Source organism: Chelonia mydas, chromosome 14 (assembly GCF_015237465.2).
Source record: "Chelonia mydas isolate rCheMyd1 chromosome 14, rCheMyd1.pri.v2, whole genome shotgun sequence".
Classification (NCBI taxonomy): domain Eukaryota; kingdom Metazoa; phylum Chordata; order Testudines; family Cheloniidae; genus Chelonia; species Chelonia mydas.
Window position 1 is genome coordinate 39,972,804 of NC_051254.2, and position 22,666 is coordinate 39,995,469.

General features: G+C 50.6%; 2 protein-coding genes across 10 annotated transcripts in view; one reads left to right on the forward strand and one right to left on the reverse strand.

The window, feature by feature from the left end:
• Nucleotides 1-14,157, reverse strand: part of LOC119567769 — an 81,594-nt gene extending 67,437 nt beyond the window's left edge. For 2 of the 8 annotated variants that reach the window (XR_005227771.2, XR_005227770.2), the window contains exons 1-4: nt 10,625-10,782; nt 6,553-6,870; nt 5,532-5,625; nt 4,782-4,859 (exon numbers count right to left, since the gene is read on the reverse strand). Coding sequence is in view for 5 of the 8 variants with exons in the window: in XM_037915052.1 (XP_037770980.1) it covers nt 4,782-4,859; nt 6,553-6,870; nt 10,625-10,697 (469 nt within the window). In the remaining 3 variants the exon portion in view is untranslated. Of the gene's footprint in view, nt 1-4,781; nt 4,860-5,531; nt 5,626-6,552; nt 6,871-10,624; nt 10,783-12,378; nt 12,543-14,011 lie in introns of those variants that run through there. The other 6 variants (XR_006285724.1, XM_037915050.1, XM_037915052.1 and 3 more) reach the window with 4 other exon arrangements.
• A 2,021-nt stretch (nt 14,158-16,178) lies between these two features.
• On the forward strand, nt 16,179-22,474 carry LOC114022226. Of its 2 annotated transcripts, XM_043528285.1 has the most exons (4): nt 16,179-16,383; nt 17,624-18,010; nt 20,378-20,496; nt 21,757-22,474. In XM_043528285.1, exons 1-4 carry the CDS (start codon nt 16,344-16,346, stop codon nt 21,880-21,882), a joined length of 672 nt encoding a protein of 223 aa, XP_043384220.1. In that variant the 5' UTR covers nt 16,179-16,343; the 3' UTR covers nt 21,883-22,474. The 2 variants fall into 2 exon arrangements, with proteins under 2 accessions (XP_043384220.1, XP_043384219.1); XM_043528284.1 differs by lacking the exon at nt 21,757-22,474 and having other exon boundaries at nt 20,378-20,640.
• The last annotated feature ends 192 nt before the right edge of the window (nt 22,475-22,666 follow it).

The window sequence follows — 22,666 nt, forward strand, 5'->3', positions numbered from 1 at the left end:
AATATGCTACACACCTGCAAGTTGATCAAGTTAGTGTTGTCATAGGAAACTTAACTTGTGTGTCCGAACCGTACAACATTAATGCTGCACTAATATTGTTTTTGCATCTCATTATTTTTAAATAGCAAAGAGAAAAAAATAATTTGCTTAATAACGGTGCCATCTGGGCTTTGAGTTTGTTCCCCCAAGCTTCGGCTGTCTGGTGCCTGAAATAGCACCTGGCATAAAACGTAGAGCACCGCTGAGGCTGCTCTAAGTTACACTGGCTGTCGTGGCAGCAGTTCTCAGCCAGCATTATGCACCACACTCTCTTTGCTACCACACCACGTCCCCAGACTAAAGATTGGGAGGAGGCAGGTGACACAGGGAGACACACCAGCTTTGTGCTACCTAAGAATTTCTAAGCTGCCCCTTACGGGCAGTGGCATGAGGCCCAGAATCAAACTCCTTGAGCTGTGATGGGTGGGTGAGGGAAGAGTTCTGGGCCCCAGTCCAGCCTGACCCTGATCCTAGTGTGTGTCATTTACACTAGTGCCTGCAGTTCTTTTGGTATTTCTTGCTCACTTTGCATCAGTGTAAAGCTGACACAAAGTGCAAGGCAACAGAGTCCAACCCCCCACACTGTTCGCTTTCACTAGAAGTTTCAATTGCAGCCAAAACTGTGGAGAGATTTAAAAAAAAAACCCAGAATCACAGGAGCTCTGGTAATCAAGTGATCCATCCCGTCTCCCATTCCCAGCTTCTGGCAAATATAGACTAGGGAAACCATCCCTGCCCATGCTAGCTAATAGCAGTTGACGGACCTGTCCTCCATGAACTTATCTAGTTCTTTTTTGAACCCTGTTATAGTCTTGGCCTTCACAACATCCTCTGGCAAGGAGTTCCACAGGTTGACTCTGCATTGTGTGAAGAAATCCTTCCTTTTGTTTGTTTTAAACCTGCTGCCTATTAATTTCATTGGGTGACCCCTGGTTCTTGTGTTATGAGAGAGTAAACAACACTTCCTTATTTACTTTCTCCACATCAGTCATGATTTTATACGCCTCTATCTTATCCCCCATTAGTCATCTCTTTTCCAAGGTGAAAAGTCCCAGTCTTATTAATCTCTCCTCATACAGAAGCTGTTCCACGTCCCTAATCATTTTTGTCATCCTTTTCTGTACCTTTTCCAATTCCAATATATCTTTTCGGAGATGGGGCGACCACTGCACGCAGTATTCAAGATGTGGGCGTACCGTGGATTTCTATAGAGGCTGTGGTCTCAACACACCAGTAACCTAACCAGTGTCCAACTGGTTTCAGGTTTCCTGGCACAGGAGAGTTCAAGTATTCAAGACGTGGGCGTATCATGGATTTCTATAGGCAATAGGATATTTTCAGTCTTATTATCTATCCCCGTTCCTAATGATTCCCAACATCGTTAGCTTTTTTGACTGCTGCTGCACATGGAGTGGGTGTTTTCAGAGAACTAGCCACAATGACTCCAAGCTCTCTTTCTTGGAGTCATTGGGATGCAATGTTCCACGCAACAAGGGAGGAGGTGGGAGTGGGCCAAGAGGCCGAGAGGGGGAATTCCACCCAGGTTGCTGTCAGGAGAGCGGAGAAAGTACTGCAGCAGCAGGGCCGAGGAGCTGAAGGCAGGATATGACCTCACCAGCGCAAGGAGTCACTGACTGACAAGCATAGCCTTGCGGGATGGAGATGTAAGCAAGCATAAGCTCTCAGGGGACAACAAAGGGAGTTCAGGGTCAGGAATGCCATCCTGGTGACAGGCACTGGGCCTGATCCTTGTACATGCCCAGCTCGCCGTGACGTCAGGGGGAGCAAGAAGAGGCGCGTGAGAGCTGGGACGAATGGAGGCAGCGAGGCCTAGGAGCGCTGGACTCGGAGTCCCGTTGCTGTGGGAAGCGTCTGTACTGAAGGGCTGCAGCAGCTGCAGTGTTTTAAGTGCAGACAGAGCCTGAGCCGTAAAGCAGGTTCCTTCCCACCTCCTCCCTTGGCAGAAAACACCCCCTCGGCTTAAACATCGACAGAATCCTCATGCAAAGCGATTTCTTCTCTAGGCCGTCTACAAGCCTCTCTCCTTGCAATCTGAAGAAAACTGAAGGGTTGACAAACATTTTTCCGATGCTGCTGCTTACTTCTGCCTAGCCCCTGTTTCTTTTAACGGTGCACCAGCCTGTCATGGAATGACCTTGCTAAACCGGTTACAAATTCCAGAAACCCGTTAAGTATAATACTTACATTAATGGGACTGTTAAGTAATTATTTGACAGTGCCTAAGGAACTCCCTCACCGAACCCAGACAAACAGGAGTTGCCTGTCTGAGATCATTAAGAAGAATGGATTGACTTTTTTTAATGTTGGAGAATTGAACGGGGCTCTCCCAGCTGAGCGCTCTAGCCACAGGGCTGGGTTAGGACGGCTCCTCTGCCATTTTGCATGGAGTAATGCAGGTACCTAACTTATTCCTGCAAGATACGACTGAAGCAGCATCTAAATCACCTGACCTGCAAGAGAGGGGTTTCCCTGGATCACAAGCCACACCAAGCATAGAACACAGAGAGGGGCAGGGCTTAGGACACACCCCTCTTCGAGACACCACTGACTTCCTAAGGAAACTACAATCCATCGGTGATCTTCCTGAAAATACCATCCTGGCCACTATGGATGTAGAAGCCCTCTACACCAACATTCCACACAAAGATGGACTACAAGCCGTCAGGAAAACTATCCCCGATAATGTCACGGCAAACCTGGTGGCTGAACTTTGTGACTTTGTCTTCACCCATAACTATTTCACATTTGGGGACAATGTATACCTTCAAGTCAGCGGCACTGCTATGGGTACCCGCATGGCCCCACAGTATGCCAACATTTTTATGGCTGACTTAGAACAACGCTTCCTCAGCTCTCGTCCCCTAATACCCCTACTCTACTTGTGCTATATTGATGACATCTTCATCATCTGGACCCATGGAAAAGAAGCCCTTGAGGAATTCCACCATGATTTCAACAATTTCCATCCCACCATCAACCTCAGCCTGGACCAGTCCACACAAGAGATCCACTTCCTGGACACCACGGTGCTAATAAGCGATGGTCACGTAAACACCACCCTATACCGGAAACCTACTGACCGCTATTCCTACCTACATGCCTCCAGCTTTCACCCAGACCACACCACACGGTCCATTGTCTACAGCCAAGCTCTATGATACAACTGCATTTGCTCCAACCCCTCAGAGACAAACACCTACAAGATCTCTATCAAGCATTCTTACAACTACAATACACACCTGCTGAAGTGAAGAAATAGACTGACAGAGCCAGAAGAGTACCCAGAAGTCACCTACTACAGGACAGGCCCAACAAAAAAAATAACAGAACGCCACTAGCCGTCACCTTCAGCCCCCAACTAAAACCTCTCCAACGCATCATCAAGGATCTACAACCTATCCTGAAGGACGACCCATCACTCTCACAAATCTTGGGAGACAGGCCAGTCCTTGCCTACAGACAGCCCCCCAACCTGAAGCAAATACTCACCAGCAACTACATACCACACAACAGAACCACTAACCCAGGAACCTATCCTTGCAACAAAGCCCGTTGCCAACTGTGTCCACATATCTATTCAGGGGACACCATCATAGGGCCTAATCACATCAGCCACACTATCAGAGGCTCGTTCACCTGCACATCCACCAATGTGATATATGCCATCATGTGCCAGCAATGCCCCTCTGCCATGTACATTGGTCAAACTGGACAGTCTCTACGTAAAAGAATAAATGGACACAAATCAGATGTCAAGAATTATAACATTCATAAACCAGTCGGAGAACACTTCAATCTCTCTGGTCACGCGATTACAGACATGAAAGTTGCAATATTACAACAGAAAAACTCAAAACCAGAGTCCAGCAAGAGACTGTTGAATTGGAATTCATTTGCAAATTGGATACAATTAACTTAGGCTTGAATAGAGACTGGCAGTGGCTAAGTCATTATGCAAGGTAACCTATTTCCCCTTGGTTTTTCCTACACGCCCCCCGCCACTGTTCCTCAGACGTTCTTGTTAAACCCTGGATTTGTGCTGGAAATGGCCCACCTTGATTATCATACACATTGTAAGGAGAGTGATCACTTTAGATAAGCTATTACCAGCAGGAGAGTGGGGTGGGGGGAGAAAACCTTTTGAAGTGATAAACACCCATTTTTTCATGGTCTGTGTGTATAAAAACATCCTCACTGCATTTTCCACTTTTATGCATCCGATGAAGTGAGCTGTAGCTCTCGAAAGCTTATGCTCAAATAAATTGGTTAGTCTCTAAGGTGCCACAAGTCCTCCTTTTCTTTTTGCGAATACAGACTAACACGGCTGCTACTCTGAAACCCCTCTCATCGACGTCTCCCCTTGGCTAGCATAGGTGGCTCCCCCCAGAGCATGCTGGTTTTTGGGGATCACAGTTTTCTGCCCCTGAACTCATCCCCTTAATTGACACTCTGCACTCACGTTGGGAGGCCCCAAACACGGCTCCTCAATCAGCCAAGGTCTTGTCCTTGGCCGTAGCCAACTCTATTGTGCCAGCTCCCCTGTGGTCCATTTTTGGCCAATTGTGGCACAAGCCATCAGGCCGTCTGAGAAGATCCGGAGCACCTGGACGCTGCCCTCAAGCTCACACTGACCTCAGTGGGAGCTGGGACGGGCGTGTGAAATACAGGCAGGGGGGAGAGAGGCTACTGGGGAAGGAAATCTCCCATCACAAGCTACTTACCATCCCCTTTGGCCTCATCACGAGCTTCCTCCTCAGCACCAGAGGTCCCAGACACAGTAGGTGGGAATGAGCTGGGCTCTGGAACCAGACAATAAGGAGGAAAGTGTTGGTGAGGGCTCTGTATACCACATGCCTGATTCTCCTCTTCTTGCCTGCACTGCAGAAGGTTGGCCTAAGGGGGAGGTGCTGATCTAGGGGCCAGAAGTGCCTGGTTCAATTCCAGCCTCTGCCCCGGAGCTCTTTGATTATTTGGGGGGAGGTATAGCTCAGTGGGGGGGGAGGGATAGCTCAGTGGTTTGAGCATTGGCCTGCTAAACCCAGGGTTGTGAGTTCAATCCTTGAGGGGGCCATTTAGGGATCTGGGGCAGAAATTAGGGACTGGTCCTGCTTTGAGCAGGGGGGTGGACTAGATGACTTCCTGAGGTCCCTTCCAACCCTGATATTCTATGATTTTATCTAGGGCCAGATACTCAAAGGTAGTTGCATTCCTGAAGATGCAGGTAGGTCACTAATGGGATTTTCAAAAGCGAACTAACTACCGTCTTCAAGGAGAGTTAGGCAGCTGCGTGCTTTTGAAAATTCCCCTACATGCCTATTTGCAGCTTTAGGTGCCTAAATACCTCTGACAATCTGGCCCTTAGGCCCAGATCCTCCAGGGTATTTAGGCATCCGATTCCCGTTGATCTTTGAAGATCTGGGCCTCAGAGACTAGGGTGACAGTGGCCAGAGATAAAACAGATCACGGCGTACCACGTATTTCCCAGGGATTTCAGCGCAGACCCTTCATGAATGTTTGTTCCTGATCCCGCAGTCAGACAGAGCCAGCGGTATGTTAACGAGCCGCCTGATGAACAAAAGGCTTGCTAGCCACCATAAAAATAAAAGTCACCCCGTGGCCTATACAACACATGCCACTTTCCCTGCGAGCCCTTGGGGTGCTTTAAACCTTGCCTGCACTGCAGAAACTTTGCAAATATGGACGGCAGGTATCGTAGGCAGGGGGACTCCCCAGACAGCCTACCATGGCCCTGCCCACACTCCACCCCCCGGCCAGGCACCCTCCTGCTGTTCCCAGCGCTCTACCCTGGCTGGGGCTGGCTAGCCTGCCTCCCGCAGGGACTCCGGGTGGCACGCCCCCAGCACCAGCCACCCTGAGTGCCAGGCCTGGGGACGCAGCAACCGCGCTGCCCGGAGCACCGGGCCTGGGGCCTCTCCCTGACAGCTGCCTGGCACTGGGGCTGGGGGCCACGGTGGGGGTGCAGGGCCTTGGGCACAATGGAAGTGGCCAGGGACTAGCCTCCTCGGGGCGGCCAAGTCACTAGCTGACCATGTTTGCAAAAAATGTTCATTGTTACTAGACTCAGCGGTAGGAACATCGGTGGGCCGAGTGTAGACAAGGCTCCTGCTCTGGCACAACAGGATTTACACCTTCCTGGTTCTCTGCCCTAGCTCTAATGCCAGTCCCGTCATTGGTTATAGCAGCCTGGGGGCTGCTCTAGTGTGTGCCTGGCTGGCAGGGGGCCCTCAGGGACCATCCATCCACTGAGAATAGCCAGAGTGCATTGTGGTCTGGCTAGTTCCTCTCCTCATGCATTCCCACATGACATGCCCCTTGGGCTGGGGTTGCAGAGGAGATGGCTCTCCCAGCTCAATGTCTGCTGGGGTCTTCCATATTCTGGGAGTTTATAGGATGTTTCCACGGGCTTTACACAGCATGAGAAGTGCAAGGGGAGCAGAGGTTTTTTCTGGGGTCACTGAGTGCACAACTTACCCACCACAGTAAAGTTTACGACAGCCACACACTTCCTGTACATTTCATCCTGAATCCTGTAAACTCCGTCAGCCCCTTTGCTCACGTTCTCCATCTTGAAGTATCCACCAGAAAAGGAGAGTGTCTCCTTGAAGGAACTGAGGACTGTTTGGGAGCCCTCATTAGAGGAGTAAATGACATCTTGCCACGACGAACTGGAGGTGTTATATTTCTGCACGAAGAAAGACGTCTCTGAAACGTAGGTGGCATTTGGTATGGAGGTGTTCACCGAGCTGCCTTCGGGCTCAGCCACGTGGACAATTAGACAATCTTCGCGAGCTGTGAGATTTCAAACAAGTAGTATTTTAGTTTGGCTTGGCAATCCTGGGTCAGGGACTGACGTGGGGGGTGGGAGACAATAAAGGGAAAGGGTCTGAGAAAGGGCGTCCCTTACAATAAATCGTTCAACCAGTCACTGTTTCAGTGAGATGCTTTGTGGATGCTCACAGAGAGGCTCTCCCACCAGCTACGAATTTTTGACACTCTGGCTCCCTGCTGGGACCAGCTTTGCTATTCACTTGCAACCAGGGTGGATAAAAATCAATGATTTAAAAAAAATAAAAATAAAAAAAAATTGGATTTTTTTGATAAAATGTTTTTTGCCCCTCAAAAAGCTATCTAAAGATAGTTTTAATTAAGATCCATGATGAGAGATCTTTGAGCTATAATGTAATAGGGATTATAAATTCTAATTCTATAGTATGAGACAATATATTCATGTCATTTAAGAAAAGTTTTGTAAATGAGTTCCAATAGTTCATGTATGAAGGACCCAATCTTATGGGGTTCCACAGGCTTCTGTATAGATTATGTAGGTTAATCTTTCTATCTAGCCAATGGGATTCAGTGCTCAGTCTAGAAGATACCATCAGAGATGCTTAGTTTTGCAGTTCTCAAACTGTGGATTTGTGTCTCCAGAGGTAACATGCTTGTTAACAGCAAAAATGTTTTCAAATAAATAAATAGAGAGGTGAGAAATAACAGACCTCACCTCTATTGTCCCTCTGCAAATTTGTGTACACAGAGTCAATCCCTTACCTCTCTCTAAAAGTGCAAAGTTTCAAAAAGTTCAATGAATAGAAGATTGTTGGGGGCGGAATAGATCTGGACAAGGAGAAGTCTGGAGATAAATGTGAGAAGGGAGGGACATGTGTGTTTTGTTGAAATATTATATGTTTGCTGTTGAAGAAAAAATCCAGAATACTTAATGTTGTTGTTTTAGTTAAATAAAACAATTTAAATGTCTGCCTGGTGATGTTCTCCTCCTATTACAGCCTGGCAAGAAAATCCTCCAAATATTAACAATTAACCTGTTGAATTGGAGATATTTATGAAGTCATTGGGAGGGGAACTATCTGCTTCAATAACCTTGGGTAAATGAAATAACCAAACAATCATTCATTTTCTCATACAGCTGTAAAACTAATCTGAAAAGTTTTCAGAATAAATCACTGTTTAAAAATGTATAGTGTGTACCTTCCAAAAATGAAACCTACATCTATCTCTGAGTTGTGAAGAACATGTATTAAGGTTATAACAACCAACAATACACTTTTACATAGAAATCCATGATTAAATCGAGTCTTCCTGACTAGTGATTTAAATCAATTTGATTTAAATCAAATCCACCCTGTTTTTGCTGACCAACAGGCAGTTCTGCTCCCCAGGCCCTTCTGGGATGTCACTGCCCCAAACTCAGCTGTTAGAGAACCAGGAAATGCTCAGCTAAGATCTTCCCCATGTAACACTAGGAAAGAATCTTAGCACTACAGGGGAAAACAAACCACAGAGCTCTGCTAACCAGGAGGAGCTCAGTTATAGGTGCCGGTTCCCCCACATAACCTTAACTCTGTCCTCTTGGAATGCCACTTTATTGTATCTAGCAGAGTTTTGCCAACCCACAGCCTTCAAATATCAGCAGGTTGCCTTAAAAATCATGAAATATTTAAAAACAATAAATTTGTGGTGGGGTCTGCTTTTTCATCTTTTGAGTTTTGAGCCTCAGGTGGGTCGGGGGAGAGAAGGGAGCAGGGGAAGTCACTTTTTTCAAGTCTTCCTACATAAACCCCATATTTTGGTTTAAATAAATGGATGTGCTTATCACAGGACTCCAGGCTCTGGGGCTTTTAGAAAATCAAACACCAAATACCGTGAGATGCATGACAAAAATCAGGGGAGTTGCCAACAGTGGGAATGAGGAATATTTGCCTAAGTCACAGGGAACTAATTGTAGGGAATCCTCTCATTAATGCATCGTTAGGCTCTTTAGCTCTTCCCCCTGTGGAGGTAGAGGCCATGGGTACCCCGGGAACATCAGTGGTCTTGTGCCTGAAGGTACCTCTCCCCTTGACAACCCTCCACTCCCCACCCATTGCACTTCATGGGATTCTGCTGTAGGGCGGTACAACGGGAAGCGTGTGATGCAATCATTCTTGTGTCTTTCCGTCCATTCTTGGTCCTGTAATGACACTGAAGTGCCAGGCCTTCAGCAGCTGCAGTTAGAGCTAGGGGGTCTCACACTCTTGTGCATCAGGCCACGTTTATAGAGCCCTGTGCAGGTACAAAATTTGTTTCTGCACACGATCCACGGCTACGAAGCGGATCTCTGCAGATTTGCAGGGTGCTGCCCATTTATGCCTGGATTTAGGAGCCGAACTCTGGGGATTATTTTGCAAAACCTGCTCAAGACTTTTAGAGCTTTTTTGTGGCAAACCATGGCGTTTTTTAAACCCCCGACATTCCATGACTGAGCAAAACATCTCCAGGAATATCAACAACGCTGGCTCTGAGAGAGGTAGGACTCTAAACAAAATGATTTTAAACAAACAACTTGCTACGAAAGAGTTTGAGATATTTGCTGCGGCAGAAAAAAGGGGGTTTTGATCTAAAAGAATGTGACCCCAGACTTCTTACAATTCGTTCTACACACGTGGGGCTTGTGCATTTTCTGCTGGAGTTTGTCCGGACAAAGAGTAAGAACTCAGCCCTAACAATCAACCGGGAGAGCGGAGTCAGAGGTGAGGAAGGCCTGGGAAGGTCCTGAGACAGTGAATGAAGGGGTGTCACATTCACCTGCTCCTTCCTGTAGGTAGATCACAGAAAGGTCTAGAGGTGGGTGCTGGGGTTTCCCTGCGATGAGTGAGCAGCGTGCAATTAACAAGGGCAGCTTCTCACACACACACACCCCCATCACGCCATGCACACCTATCACGCCGGCACCAGATCTGATTTCATCTCATGCATTTACACAGCACATCTCTGCAAGCAGATTATAATTCCCAGTGTCCATAACTCCAGTTAACTCTGCAGTGAGGACATGCTCCCCCACCCGCACAAGACCTTAAAACCCAAGGTCGACTCCCCCTGCTAGAGAAGACACACGCTTCAAATCTGCCCCACCCCTAGTTCCCTAACCTGGGGCTTGCCAGGGGATTCCCTGCTTGTGTTCAAGCGGGGCTGGCTGGATGCAAGGCACTGGCCAATCCTCTGTCTCCAGATGCTAAACTGCATTCAAAGAAACTTTACAAAATAATCCCTCTCCCCCCTCCTCTGTATGTTCTTTCCATGGCTCTTCCCTCTCTCCCTTTTCTCTGGGTCTCTAAGTGTCACCTGCTCAGCCAGCGGCTGGGGATTTGCAAATAAATAAATAAAATAAAAACTGGACAAAAAAGCCCCCAGATATTTTCTGTAAAATCGACATGGGCAGGACCATCGGTGCTGGACCTAGGGGGGGCTGCTGCCCCCGCCCCCCAGCTTTAAGTGGTTTCCATCCTATCCAGGGTTTACAGTTTGGCTCAGTGCCTCTCTGCCCCCTCCCGGTACAGATTGTTCCAGCACCCCTGGGCGGGACAGGGCCTGAAGAAAGGGGCATGCAGCGGTGTTGGGAACACATGGGCCCTGCAGCTGCCCCCCGCCATGCACCCCCCCCCAGCTCTACCTTCTCTAACCCCCGGACAACACACAGCCCCCTCCCCTTTTCTGCTTTGGACTCCAGCCCCACTGAACAGTCCGGAGGGGAGGTGGAATCTCTTACCTGAAGTGCCGTCCAAACACCCAGACGGGCGGCCTAGAAGGAAGAGCCCCAGAAACACCCCGACCCATGGCATGGCAGAGGCTGCAAAAGGAACGGGCGAGATAGGCGGCAACTTCACCAGAAGCTAAGTCCCGCCCACTATCACCTGACTCTACGAAAGCGCAGTAGCTGGTGGTGTAAACGGTGCATGGGCAGTTCCACCAGACTATCAACAGAGCGGGCTAGAGATTAATTTAACAACTCTGGAACCGCTTTGCAATGGGAGGAGAGTTTTCCGAGCCCTGGTTTGCTTCCTGAGGCGGTCAAGATTTTAGCTTTACTAAAGGATTGTAAAGGATTCAGGCACTTAACCCCCCAACACACACACACCCCGCTCCCCCGAATGTTGCAGCTTTGTTGCAAGTAGATACAGCAATTAGAGAAAGCTGGATATGGCTTTGCTAGCTTGATTTTGACCTCAGCCCTCCAGTTTCATCCTCCCACCCCCAAACTTCTCGAAGTTTCTCACGCCTGAGTCATACTTGTCTGAGAAGTCGGAAGCAAATCAAAGCGATCAGGAGACAAACAGGAACAATGAACCCAGGCTCTGTTAAAAAAATGTCTAACTTGATTTTTTTTTTTTAAGTGAGTCATAGCTCAAAACCAGTTTGAGCTGGGGGGAAGTGTCAGAGGACTTATAACTCTTGGCACTTATAACTCACACACACAAAACTTTGCAAGGGAAGTTCACAGTTGAAAAGGAAGTTAGGACGAAGAGGGAAAGCTATACTGCCTAATTATCACAATTAATCTAAAGGCTCTGTCTTTGTTCTATTGTCCAGGGATGTCTCTTGGGAAATGGCTTCATGAGTCTAAAGTATCACGGATTTTAATGTACTTATTTGGCTGCCCCCACGGGTGTGCTTGGGTTAACTGGCATAGCTAGACATCAAACACACCAGCTGTGCTGAGAGCCGGCCACCCCGTGTAAACAGCTGCCCTAGAAGTAAGCCAGGGGAGAATCAGTCCCATGCTTTCAGCTAAGACACTGCCCACCCTGGGGATTTCAGCCAGTGCACTGGCCAGCCACAGCCATAGCTGCCCCAGTGTAAAAGCCTAGTGTAGACAGGTAAAGCCTCAATACACTGGGAGGAGCTGCACCAGCACAAACCCCAGCCCTGCCTGCATTAGAGCCCCATCCTTACAGGGGGGGCACGGAGAGACAAGAGAGGGAGTCAGGCAGGGGTGGGGAGAGAGAGCAGGAAGGGAGAGTCCAACGCTCCCCAGAGCAAGGCAGGCCAGGGAACCCCTTCTCCCCCCACCCCCTCCCTGGCAAGCCCAGAGCAGCATCAGCTCCCCTGTCTCTGCTCAGCCTGCAGAAGCGGTGGCAACAGCAAGGCTACCAGCTACAGAGCTGGGCTCCCCACCCCAAGCCCCTTGGGAGTGGAAAAGGCAACAGTCGACAAGCACCTGCTTCTGGTCGGCACCTAGTGTCTGTGCATCAGCTAGACCTGCTCTGCAGCACCCCCTGCTGGCCAAGCATGGCACTGCAGGCAGCACTCCCCTGCCTCAGTTTCCTTCCTTCAGAGTCCCCACTAATTCTGCACACTCATGCTGGAGATGTAGCTTAACCCTCCAGCCAAGTCACAAACCAAGTCACCCTGGAAGGGGTTAACAAAAGCCCAGCAAAACAAGTCCCAGTAAACAAAAAGGTTCTTCTACCCCTCAGTCCTACCCTCCTGGCCCTGTTCCCAGCCCCCTTCTGGGCTACCTACCTCCAAGAGTCTTTCTGGCTGCAGGAGAGAGACCCCAAATTGGTCCCCCCGTTCTCAGCTCCTGCTGGACCTTCTCTGTTCCAGTGCAGAGCCCTGAACCTCAGGCTGGTGCCCCCCCCCAAGTGCCCAGCCACCTACAGACCCTAGCTCAGAGCCCTCCACAGACCAAGCCTGTTTGGCCACTCTCCGACCTTTTATAAGGCCTAGGGTCTATTACATTATCACCTGACCCTCTTAGTCCCACCCCTGAGAAGCAGCTAATTAATAATGGCACAGGTGGGGCTGGTCTCATTTCCCTTTAAAGGGGCCAGTCAGCCTGTAAGAGTCTACAGTGCCGCCAACCCCACCCATTCCAAAATCATGAGCCAGATACCCCCAAAATCACGAGACTGGCTTCAAAATCATATTTTAAATTTGGGGGGTTGAGCCTGCCCCAGTACACTCAGTTCATCATCTCAAGCTTTTCTCCCCCACCACAAAGGCAAGAGGCCTGCTTTTCTTTTTAAATGAAAGCTGAGGGTCTCTTAAAATCACATGACTCCAGGAGCTGGGGCTTGAGGGAAAGCACCAGATATCGCGAGACCATGATAGGTTGGCCACGCTGTGTGTCTCACAGCTTCCCGTAGGCTGCTGTAATTTGAACCAGGGGATCTCAGCTTAACAGCCAACAGCCCCGAGATCCAAGGAAGCTGAAACTACATGGAGGGTCCAGTCTATTGTCCTTACTTGGAACTTTCTTCTAGAGGTGGTCAAAAACCACACATTTTTGCAAAATGTTTAACAATTTCAAAGTTGTTTCACATCCTCCAAAATGGACCCATCTGTGCTCTCTCTTTGGGTGGGGGGATGCAGTGGTTTGTTTTTGTTTAACGTTTCCCCCCAAAATATTTAAATCCAAGATTTTATTGACTTTTTCATCAAACATGTTACAGAAAAGATAGACGGGATATGTTTGGGAATGGGTGGATAAATAGATCTAGAAAGTGCCTATGGGGATGGATGGGTAAATAGCTAACCCTGAGAGAGAGAACATGGGCTTTTCTCAGTTCCCCCTTGTGCCGTGTGCTCGCACGGAGCTACAACTATCACCCCCAAACTGGGCACAATTTTGGGGTCACCCCACCCCAGCCTGACAGTGAGTCTCCCAGACAGGGGTGGGCTGGGGGGAGTTATGGGAAAGCTGAATCATGCTCTTCATGCACAGGAAACACATCTGAGGTTAGATTTTCAGAACAGAGCTCAGCTCCCATTTAAGCGCCAGATTTTCAAAAGCAGTGGGAGCGTAAAATAAGCTCTCTTCTTCCTCCCTCCTCGCCTATAAATCCTGTGTATCGTGGGCCATGGGCAGGCGACTGTTCCCCCGACAGCTCCAACTACCCTAAGTGTTAGCATTTGGATTATTTCCTACAAATCAATCCCAATATTTGCCCATATTTCTTTCAAAAATGCCCTGGGAGCTACAGGCCAAGACTTTCCACTGGGACTGGTGATTTGGGGCCCCAGCTTTTGATGTGTGTCTCCAGCTGCTGGGCCCCCAGAATCAACAGTCACAGCTGGAAAATCAAGGCCCCTCAGCTCTTTTCTGCTCTGGCATGGAAATCAGCCCTGGGAAGGAATAGAAGCCATCTCTTACCTGCCTCAGCCAGGCCATGGTGGGGAGAGTCTCCTGCATGTTAGATCCCAAAGCAAGCAGCCTGGATTGCCACATGTCTCAGCCCGCAGGAAACTGCTCACCCCAGCGCAGGAAGGAAGCACACTCATCTCTGTACTAACCCACCAACACAGCAGGCTCAGAGCAAACGGGCTCTTCCCATTGGCTGCCTGAGCTTTGACTCTCCCTCCAGACACATTGCCTGCGCCCTTCCCTTTCCTGGCTGGGTGCTTCTGGGGCTGGCAGGGTGAAATTCACCCATGCTCAGATCCTCCCGGGTGTAAATCGGCGTCGCTCCGTAGCGACAGTCTCGCCAGGGAGGTTTGAATATGAGCCGAGATCCTGCAGGGCCAAACGGAGCTAACCTACATGTACAAGTCAATGGAGAAGCGGCTTTAGTGGCATGATGGGGCCTAGTGCTTTAGGGCAGGGACCATCCTTTTATTGTGTTTGTACAGCACCTAGCACAACGGGGGTCTGGGATATGCTTAGAGCACTCACCTAGGCTCGAGCAGGGTTCAAATCCCCTCTCTGCCCCACACAAAGCAGCGATTTGAATCCACATCTCCCAGATGGCAGTCCTAACGACAGGAGTTTTTTTCTCTCTCTCTGTCCCCCCACCCCAATGCCTAAATTAAAGGGCCCTGACTTGCCGAGCTCCATTCAAAACCGTAGAATTCTCATCCCAAACAAACCATTTCCCGAGCCAGATCGTTGCTTCTGCCTCTGGCTCCTTTGTGAAGCTCCAGCAGCATGAAAAGGGGCAGAGACCAGCCCTAAAATGGCTGGTGGGGATTCCCTGTTGTAGAGGGGGGCAGAACATCGACTTAGCACCACCCACTCCTCTCTGAGATGGAGGGGACACTCAGGAATGTGGCTGGCGTTCATCGCACTCTGGTGATCCCTGGCCAGTGTCACGATCCACAGCGCCTGTTTTAGCTGGCGTAATTTAGAGCAGCCCACAGGCTGCTCTGAGCAGGGCTGTCCTTACCTATATGCAAACTACGCAGCTGCATAGAACACCAGGAAATTTGGGGCACTAAATTGCCCCAAATTTCCTGGTGCCCTATGCAGCTGTGTGCTGCTCCAGTGGCCAGCCCGATCTCCCAGCTGCCTGAGCCGGCCACGAAAACTGTCCCCCTTCCCGCCCCGCGCCCACTCCACCCCTTCCCCATAGCCCCCGTCCCTGCTCCGCCCCTGCCCCTGCTCTGCCCCTGCCCCTGCTCTGCCCCAGCCCCACTCCGCCCCTTCCCCTGAGCTACGTCCCGGGGGACTGCAGCAGGGGTCAGGCACACCCTGCACTCACTGGGCGGTGGGAAGTGGAGTGACCCAGCCCCAGCCTGCTCTGTGCCGCTGGCTCGTGCTGGGGGGTGGTTCCCCCCTGCCCCCCAAATCCCAAGGCTGGGAGCCGGGGGAACAGAGCGGAGCAGGCTGGAGCCGGGTCACTCTACTTCCTGCTGCCCCGTTAGTGCGGGGTCGGGCCTGCCCTGCAATCACCGGGTGGCGGGAAGTGGAGCGACCCGGCTCCAACCCACTCTGCTCCGCCTGCTCATGCTGGGGGGCGGGTTTCCCACTGCCCCCCAGGCCTGCTCCTGCCCCCCACAGACCTTGTGCTCAGTCACCACCACCCCCCCTGCAGAGGCCTAGGAATGTCCCGTCCCCCCCACGGGGGAACTGCATAGGGCACCACAATATCTAGGGACGGCCCTGGCTCTGAGTTATGTCATGGCTGAACCAGTCCCCTGGACAGTCCCAGCAATGGGGGAGCTACTGCTTAGCTCCCTTCCCTCCACTCCCAACTTCAACCCCAACCCTGCGTCCTGGACCTAGAACAGCGAGGATCTGACCTTTTCAGCCTCACAGATAACCAAGACACGCAACCACTTCAATTTATTAAGGCCTAACCCTTTCAACCCCAGTAAAACAACAGCCCCCATTAACCAAGTGTAGCTGCCCGGGCAGCTTTGTCGTTTTGTCCCATCTCTTTGTTGGACACCCGTGAGCTGGTTCTCAGAACCTGGCCGTTTCTGCTGTACCCCCGAACAGGCCTGTGACATCCTGTGGCGAGCCCTGGAGTCACTAACGCCAGACCACATCCTTGGTTCTTGAGAGAGAGAGTGACCGTTACATCGGGTGCATTTCAGACAAAACCAGCCCTGCTCCGTGTGCTTGGTAAATGCCCGGAGCTTTCCTTGCCACCCGGACACCAGCTGGGATAAGGAGAAATTTCTTTGTTTTTCCAAAGCTCAGGCCCGGGCTACAGTTTGAGGTGTGACTAATTCCCACGCAGCGCGGGGACCTGTGGCCCAGGGAAATGATCACCGGCGCCATGTTACTGTTCTCTGCCTTCATGGGTGAGTGCGGACTGTCTCAGGACCTGGTTGGACGGGATCCATCCATGCTTGTGTCAAAGGCTGTAGGGAGGCTAAGATAAACGAGAAGGGAGGAGGAGGAACGGCCTGTAGCAAAGGGGGGGATGGTTTGTTACATAAGAGAACAGCGATTTCGATGCTACAACTGAGATTGAACCTCTGTCATGGATTATTCTGACCCAGAAGGGCCCAATATGGACATCTAATCTGACCTGCTGTATAACCCAGGCCAGACGAGCTCACCCAGGGATTCCTGCATCCCGCCCATAGCTTGAGCTAGAGTGTATCTTTTAGAAAGACTGATCCCGCAGTGCCATAAAGACTTTGAGTGCTGAAGAGTCCATCTCTCAGGAGTGATTAATCCTCCTCACTATTCACCGCTGGTCTAGTTAAACCAGTGCAGCCCCTCTGGTATGGACGCAGTTATAGCGGTATAAGTGTGTTTATACAGGTAGAGCTTTGTCCCATCCAGGAAGGGGAATGAGCTATACTGGTATGCGGTGCCTTTATATTGGTAGAACTGCAGCCACACTAAGGGCAGTACTGGTATAAAAAGCACATCCCTAACCAACGGAAATATATTGGCCCAAAATCTACGTTCTGACCAGGTCGAACTTTATCGGTGACCATAACTACTGGTAGAGGACTTTACTTGTCATTAGAGCCGGTCAGAGAATCGAAATAAATGTGGCTTGAGAAATTTGGTCAGGGTTTCGCTTCTTTGGAAATTGTTTGCAGGAATTTTCATTTTTTCAACCAAAAAAATGGAAATGAAACCAATATTTTTGGCTGGTTCCGTTTTGAACGTTTAAAAAGCGTTGCTTCGTTTTGGTGTTTGGAAAAGGAAATAATTTTTGTGAGAGGTTGCTTGTTTTTTTCTCCCCTTCCCCCCCTCCCTTTTTTCTGGTGGGAGGTGTGGGGGGGGGGGATATAACTATATGTCCTTTTAAAAACAGTTCTGTCCTTCTTTTCCAACGGCAAAAAGCTAAGAAAGGGAGAAGAACAGACATAAAAATGGAGAGAAAAACCCCTTTTTACGTTAGTTGCTCTCCCTTCCAAGTGGAAGTTTGCTCACGAACATTGGTAGGGAGCAGTGGGTGGGCTGTACGCACGCTGGAGAGAAATTCATTCCTTAGCTGTGTCTAGGGATCGCTGATCGGGGACCTTTGCCAGCATTTTAAAGCCGCTTTATAGAATTTGTGATTCTTTCTCTGTTCTACAGGTACCTCCTCCACTCTCTTGATAGCCACTCCGGAGAATCCAGTCCACGCCATCACCAACCAGACAGCCGTCCTGCCCATCTCCCTGCGATTCTCTACCCCGCCGGGGGAATTCTTCCACCTCAAATGGGATTTCCTCTCCGGCGATCGCCCCGTCTTGGCCTACGTGCTGAGCAGGTGCAAAGGCAGCGCCCCCGAGGGGTGGCAGAGCTCCTGCCAGCGCAGCGTGAAGGTGGCGAAGGAATATCAGCAGCAGGCAAACGTCTCTCTGCAGAGCGGTTCCCTGGTGATCCAGCGTGTGCAGCCCACGGACACCGGGACGTACCGGATAACGGTGCAAGGCCTGGATGTGTTTGTCAAGGCAGAGGTGAACCTGACAGTGACTAAAGGTAACAGACATGTAGAGGAATATGGGCAGCGAGGGAACCCCCCCTTAGTGGAGGCTAGCCCCTAGCCCTGCCTCCTCTGCCCAAGGCCCCACCCCCGCGGCCAGAGGAGCCCCAGCCCTCCTGTCCCAATCCACCGGCCAGCCCTCCTCAGCTGGCCCAAGCCCCAAACTCCAGGCTGCTGGCTGGAGCAGAGCCCCAGCCGGCTTCAGGGGAGAGGGGTGCAAGGGCGGGGCCTTGGGGTGGAGCACAGGCGGGCCTATGATAGGCCTCCCCTGGCCTATGATATCCGCCGCCCCTGGAGAGGAGTCTCCATGTGGTGTGAGCACATCTAGATGGGCGGGGGGAGGAATTGGGTGGGGGAAAGGCACAGATGGAAGAGATCAGCCAAAGGAGAGAAGAATGGTTTGTTCCAGGGACTTCTCCTGATCCAGAGCGTCCACCCCGCTCCTTTGCACTTTCCATGGAATCTAGGACACGCAAACCGTGGTCGGGAGCCGGTGAGCCTGGATTTCAAAGATTCCGGTTCAGAATCCTAGACACAGCTCCCGGCGCTCGCTCTCTAGCCCAGGGGTGGGCAAACTTTTTGGCCTGAGGGCCACATCTGGGTATGGAAATTGTATGGGCGGGCCATGATTGCTCATGAAATTGGGGATTGCAGAAAGGTGCTCCGGGCTGGAACCAAGGGGTTCGGAGGGAGGGAGGGGGATCAGGGCTGGGACAGGGGGTTGGAGTGCTGGAGGGGGTCAGGGGTGCAGGCTCCAGGTGGCGCTTACCTCAAATGGTTCCCAGAAGCAGCGGCATGTCCCCCCTCCGGCTCCTACACGGAGGCACAGCTAGGCAGCTCTGTGCGCTGCCCTGTCCGCAGGCGCCACCCCTGTAGCTCCCATTGGCTGTGGTTCGCGGCCAATGGGAGCTGCGGGGGCGGCGCTTGAGGTAGGGGCAGCGTGCAGAGTCCCCTGGCTTCCCCTATGCGTAGCAGCCAGAGGGGGGAATGCTACTGTTTCCAGGAGCTGTGTGGAGCGGGGCAAGTCCCCGACCCCGCTCCCCACCTGGAGCACCAGCCTGGACCCTGTTTCCTGGCAGGAGCTCGAGGGCTGGATTAAAACGTCTGGAGGTCCGGATGCAGCCCCCGGGCCGTAGTTTGCCCACCCCTGCTCTAGCCTATAGGTATTTCAGGGAATATGTCAGATTCCTGGATTCCATGGCCAGAAGGGACCATTGTGATCATCCAGTCTGACCTCCCATATAACACCCACCAGAGAACATCCCTGAATTAATCACTGCTTCAAGCCCACTAGCTGCGGTTGAGAGAGAGCAGATCTTTTAGCAAAACATCCAATCATCGTTCAAAAAGATCCAGGGATGGAGAATCCACCATGACCCTTGGTCAGTTGTTCCAATAGTTAATTACCTTCAGTATTAAAAATGTTTACTTTGTTTGCCAGAAGCTGGGAATGGGCAACAGGGGATGGATCACTTGATTCCCTGTTCTGTTCATTCCCTCTGGGGCACCTGGCATTGGCCACTGTCAGAAGATAAGATACCGGGCTAGATGGACCTTTGGTGTGACCCAGTATGGCCGGTTTTCTGTTCTTATTTCTAGTCTGCATTTGTCTAGCTTCACTTTCCAGCCATTGGATCGTGTTGTACCTTTGTCTGCTAGATTGAAGAGCCGTCTGTTGTCAGATCTTAGTTCCCAACGTAGTTACTCATCATAGACGGTGATCAAATCACCCTTAACCTTCTCCTCAATAAACTAAAGAGACTGAGCATCTTGAGTTTCTCACTACAAGACGTTTTCTAATCCTTGAATCATTTCATTTCCCGGGCGCTACATGAGCTGTTTTAGTACGCTGAGACCAAGCTGCGTTTAGCTGGCTCAACACTACAGCCGGTCAAAAAATAAAAACCACAACAAATTCCAAAATGTCAGAGTTGTTTTTATTCTGACGTGTTTGAAACGGACCATTTTTAAAAGTCATAATTTTTTTCAGTCTATTTATTTTTAATTTTTTCTTGCAAACATCGACCTGGCTAGAGACATTTTTCACTTCCCCAAAACACAGTTGGTTTGTTTGTTTAATGAGAAAGGAAGTCGAGAATCTGGAGCACAGGAAGGTAGCAGAGGAAGGGTGCATGTTTGCTGTCCCACCACATCCCCTCTAGCTTGAGCCCTGGTTTATCACGATACAAGCCCTGATCTAAAACCCAGGGAAAGTGTTTCCACTCACATTAAAGCGTGTGAGGCGCCCCGATACTACAGCAGTGGGGACCATGTGAGTATGACGGAGGCAGCCAGACATCAGTGGGCTTTGGATCAGGCCTACAGAGAAGTCAGTCTCTCAGATGCCCCTCTGTCTCTCTCAGCAGCTGCACCAACAAACTCGGGAAAAGTGAATGGAGCCAGAGGCAGCCTGGTGCCCAATGCCGTCCACCTTGGCTTAGCCGGCCTGGTTCTTTGTGTCTTGGGGCTGATCGTGGGAGAGGTGAGTGATTCCCACGGTCGTGGCTGCCTCTGGAGGGCATGGGGAAAGGATTGGGTCTCATCTACGAGCCACGCCAGCTCTGTGTATTGCCCATTAGGGGGCTTGGACCAGATCCTCCAGTGGAGTAAACTGGTGTTGGGTTAAATCCGGCTTTGCAAGGCCCAGAATGCAAATAGTTAGTGAAACTCCATTTTTGCTCAAACTCTGCAACCTGATCTAGGACCTAGGGGTTACAGTGGATGAGAAGCTGGATATGAGTTAACAGTGTGCCCTTGTTGCCAAGAAGGCCAATGGCATTTTGGGATGTATGAGTAGGGGCATTGCTAGCAGATCAAGGGACGTGATCGTTCCCCTCTATTCGACATTGATGAGGCCTCATCTGGAGTACTGTGTCCAGTTTTGGGTCCCACACTACAAGAAGGATGTGGAAAAATTGGAAAGAGTCCAGCGGAGGGCAACAAAAATGATTAGGGGACTGGAACACATGACTTATGAGGAGAGGCTGAGGGAACTGGGATTGTTTAGTCTGTGGAAGAGAAGAATAAGGGGGGATTTGATAGCTGCTTTCAACTTCCTGAAAGGGGGTTCCAAAGAGGATGGATCTGACTGTTCTCAGTGGTAGCAGGTGACAAAACAAGGAGTAATGGTCTCAAGTTGCAGTGGGGGAGGTTTAGGTTGGATATTAGGAAAAACCTTTTCACTAGGAGGGTGGTGAAGCACTGAAATGCGTTACCTAGGGAGGTGATGGAATCTCCTTCCCTAGAAGTTTTTAAGGTCAGGCTCGACAAAGCCCTGGCTGGGATGATTTAGTTGGAGATTGGTCCTGCTTTGAGCAGGGGTTGGACTAGATGACCTCCTGAGGTCCCTTCCAACCCTGATATTCTATGATTCTATGATCAGTGCATCCTTGGTCTTGGCTTTCTCCATAACTGCTGTTTGGTGATTGCCGGTAGATCCTGAGGGGATATGCACTTTGGAAATTAGATAGACAGGAGGGTGCATGTGTGAAGGAAGAGAGAGCTAGATGTGAGGCTCTGCCCTGGCTGTGACGGGGCGAGGGGGGGGAACAGGGACAGTGTTTATTTTTTTAAAACAAACATTTTTCACAATTTCCTACAAAAAATAAGTGTCATTTTTCACCCAGCTCCCCCCATGACTCCCTCAGCTGGCGTGGGATGAGGCGGATCCGCCCGCCCCGTGCAGCACACACAGGGGAGTCACCTGTACCTAATCGCTTTCTCCTCCCCCCCACCCCCCCAGGCAGTTTACAAGCCAGCCAGCTGCTCCCCGCACCGCCTGGAGGGAAGCCAAGAGCCAAGCTGGAGCCGCTGGACTGAGCCTCCACATGCCTGGATCTGCAGCGCTGAAAATCCCCCAGCCGTCTAGTCCTGTATCCCAACGCAGGATGCTTCTGAAGAAAGCAAAAGACCCCCACCCTGCCACACCCTGGGCGCTGGTACTTAGCAGGGGCTGCACTAGAGTGCGGGCTTTCATCCCCCTAGCGCAGCCTGGCAGAACGACCACTGGGCCCCATTAAGAGTTTTCTTTCAGCAGCAGTGTGGCCCAGTGGCTAGAGCACTAGACGGGCCCTGCCCTGAGGTGAGCTAGGTTCCGTTCTGCCGCCAGCCTGCTGGTGACTGTAGCCAAGTCCCGTCCCCACCCAGTGCCTCAGTTTCCCCATTGGTTACAATGATGCCGACCTGCTTTGTGAAGCGCTTTGAGATGTGCTGATGAAGAGAACCAGATTATTATTATTATTTTAGCTATTTCCCACTCGGTCAGATATGACCCCAGCTCTGGAGGGGCTCCCCCCTATTGACAGAAGAACTCCAGGCCAGGTTTACAAGGGCCCAGCACTCAACATTAGGGCTGGAGTTTTCAGTTCCCAATTAGGCACTTACATAAGTGGGCCAAGTTTTTCAAAAGGTCTCAGTGCCCATCATGGCACTCAAGGTCCTGAGCCCTTTAGACGCTTTTGCCCCGATGGTGGGAGCCGAGCCCTTCTGACAATTCCAGTCTTCTATGTACAGGTGACAACTGCTTAAATAGGTCAGGTTCTACCTACCGGTGAAAAAGAACTCTTTACCTCTGCCCACTGCACAAATATTGTCAACGGTCCTAAAGATCCTGCTTAGGGTCGCCAATTTTGTATAGATATGTTCCTGGAGAT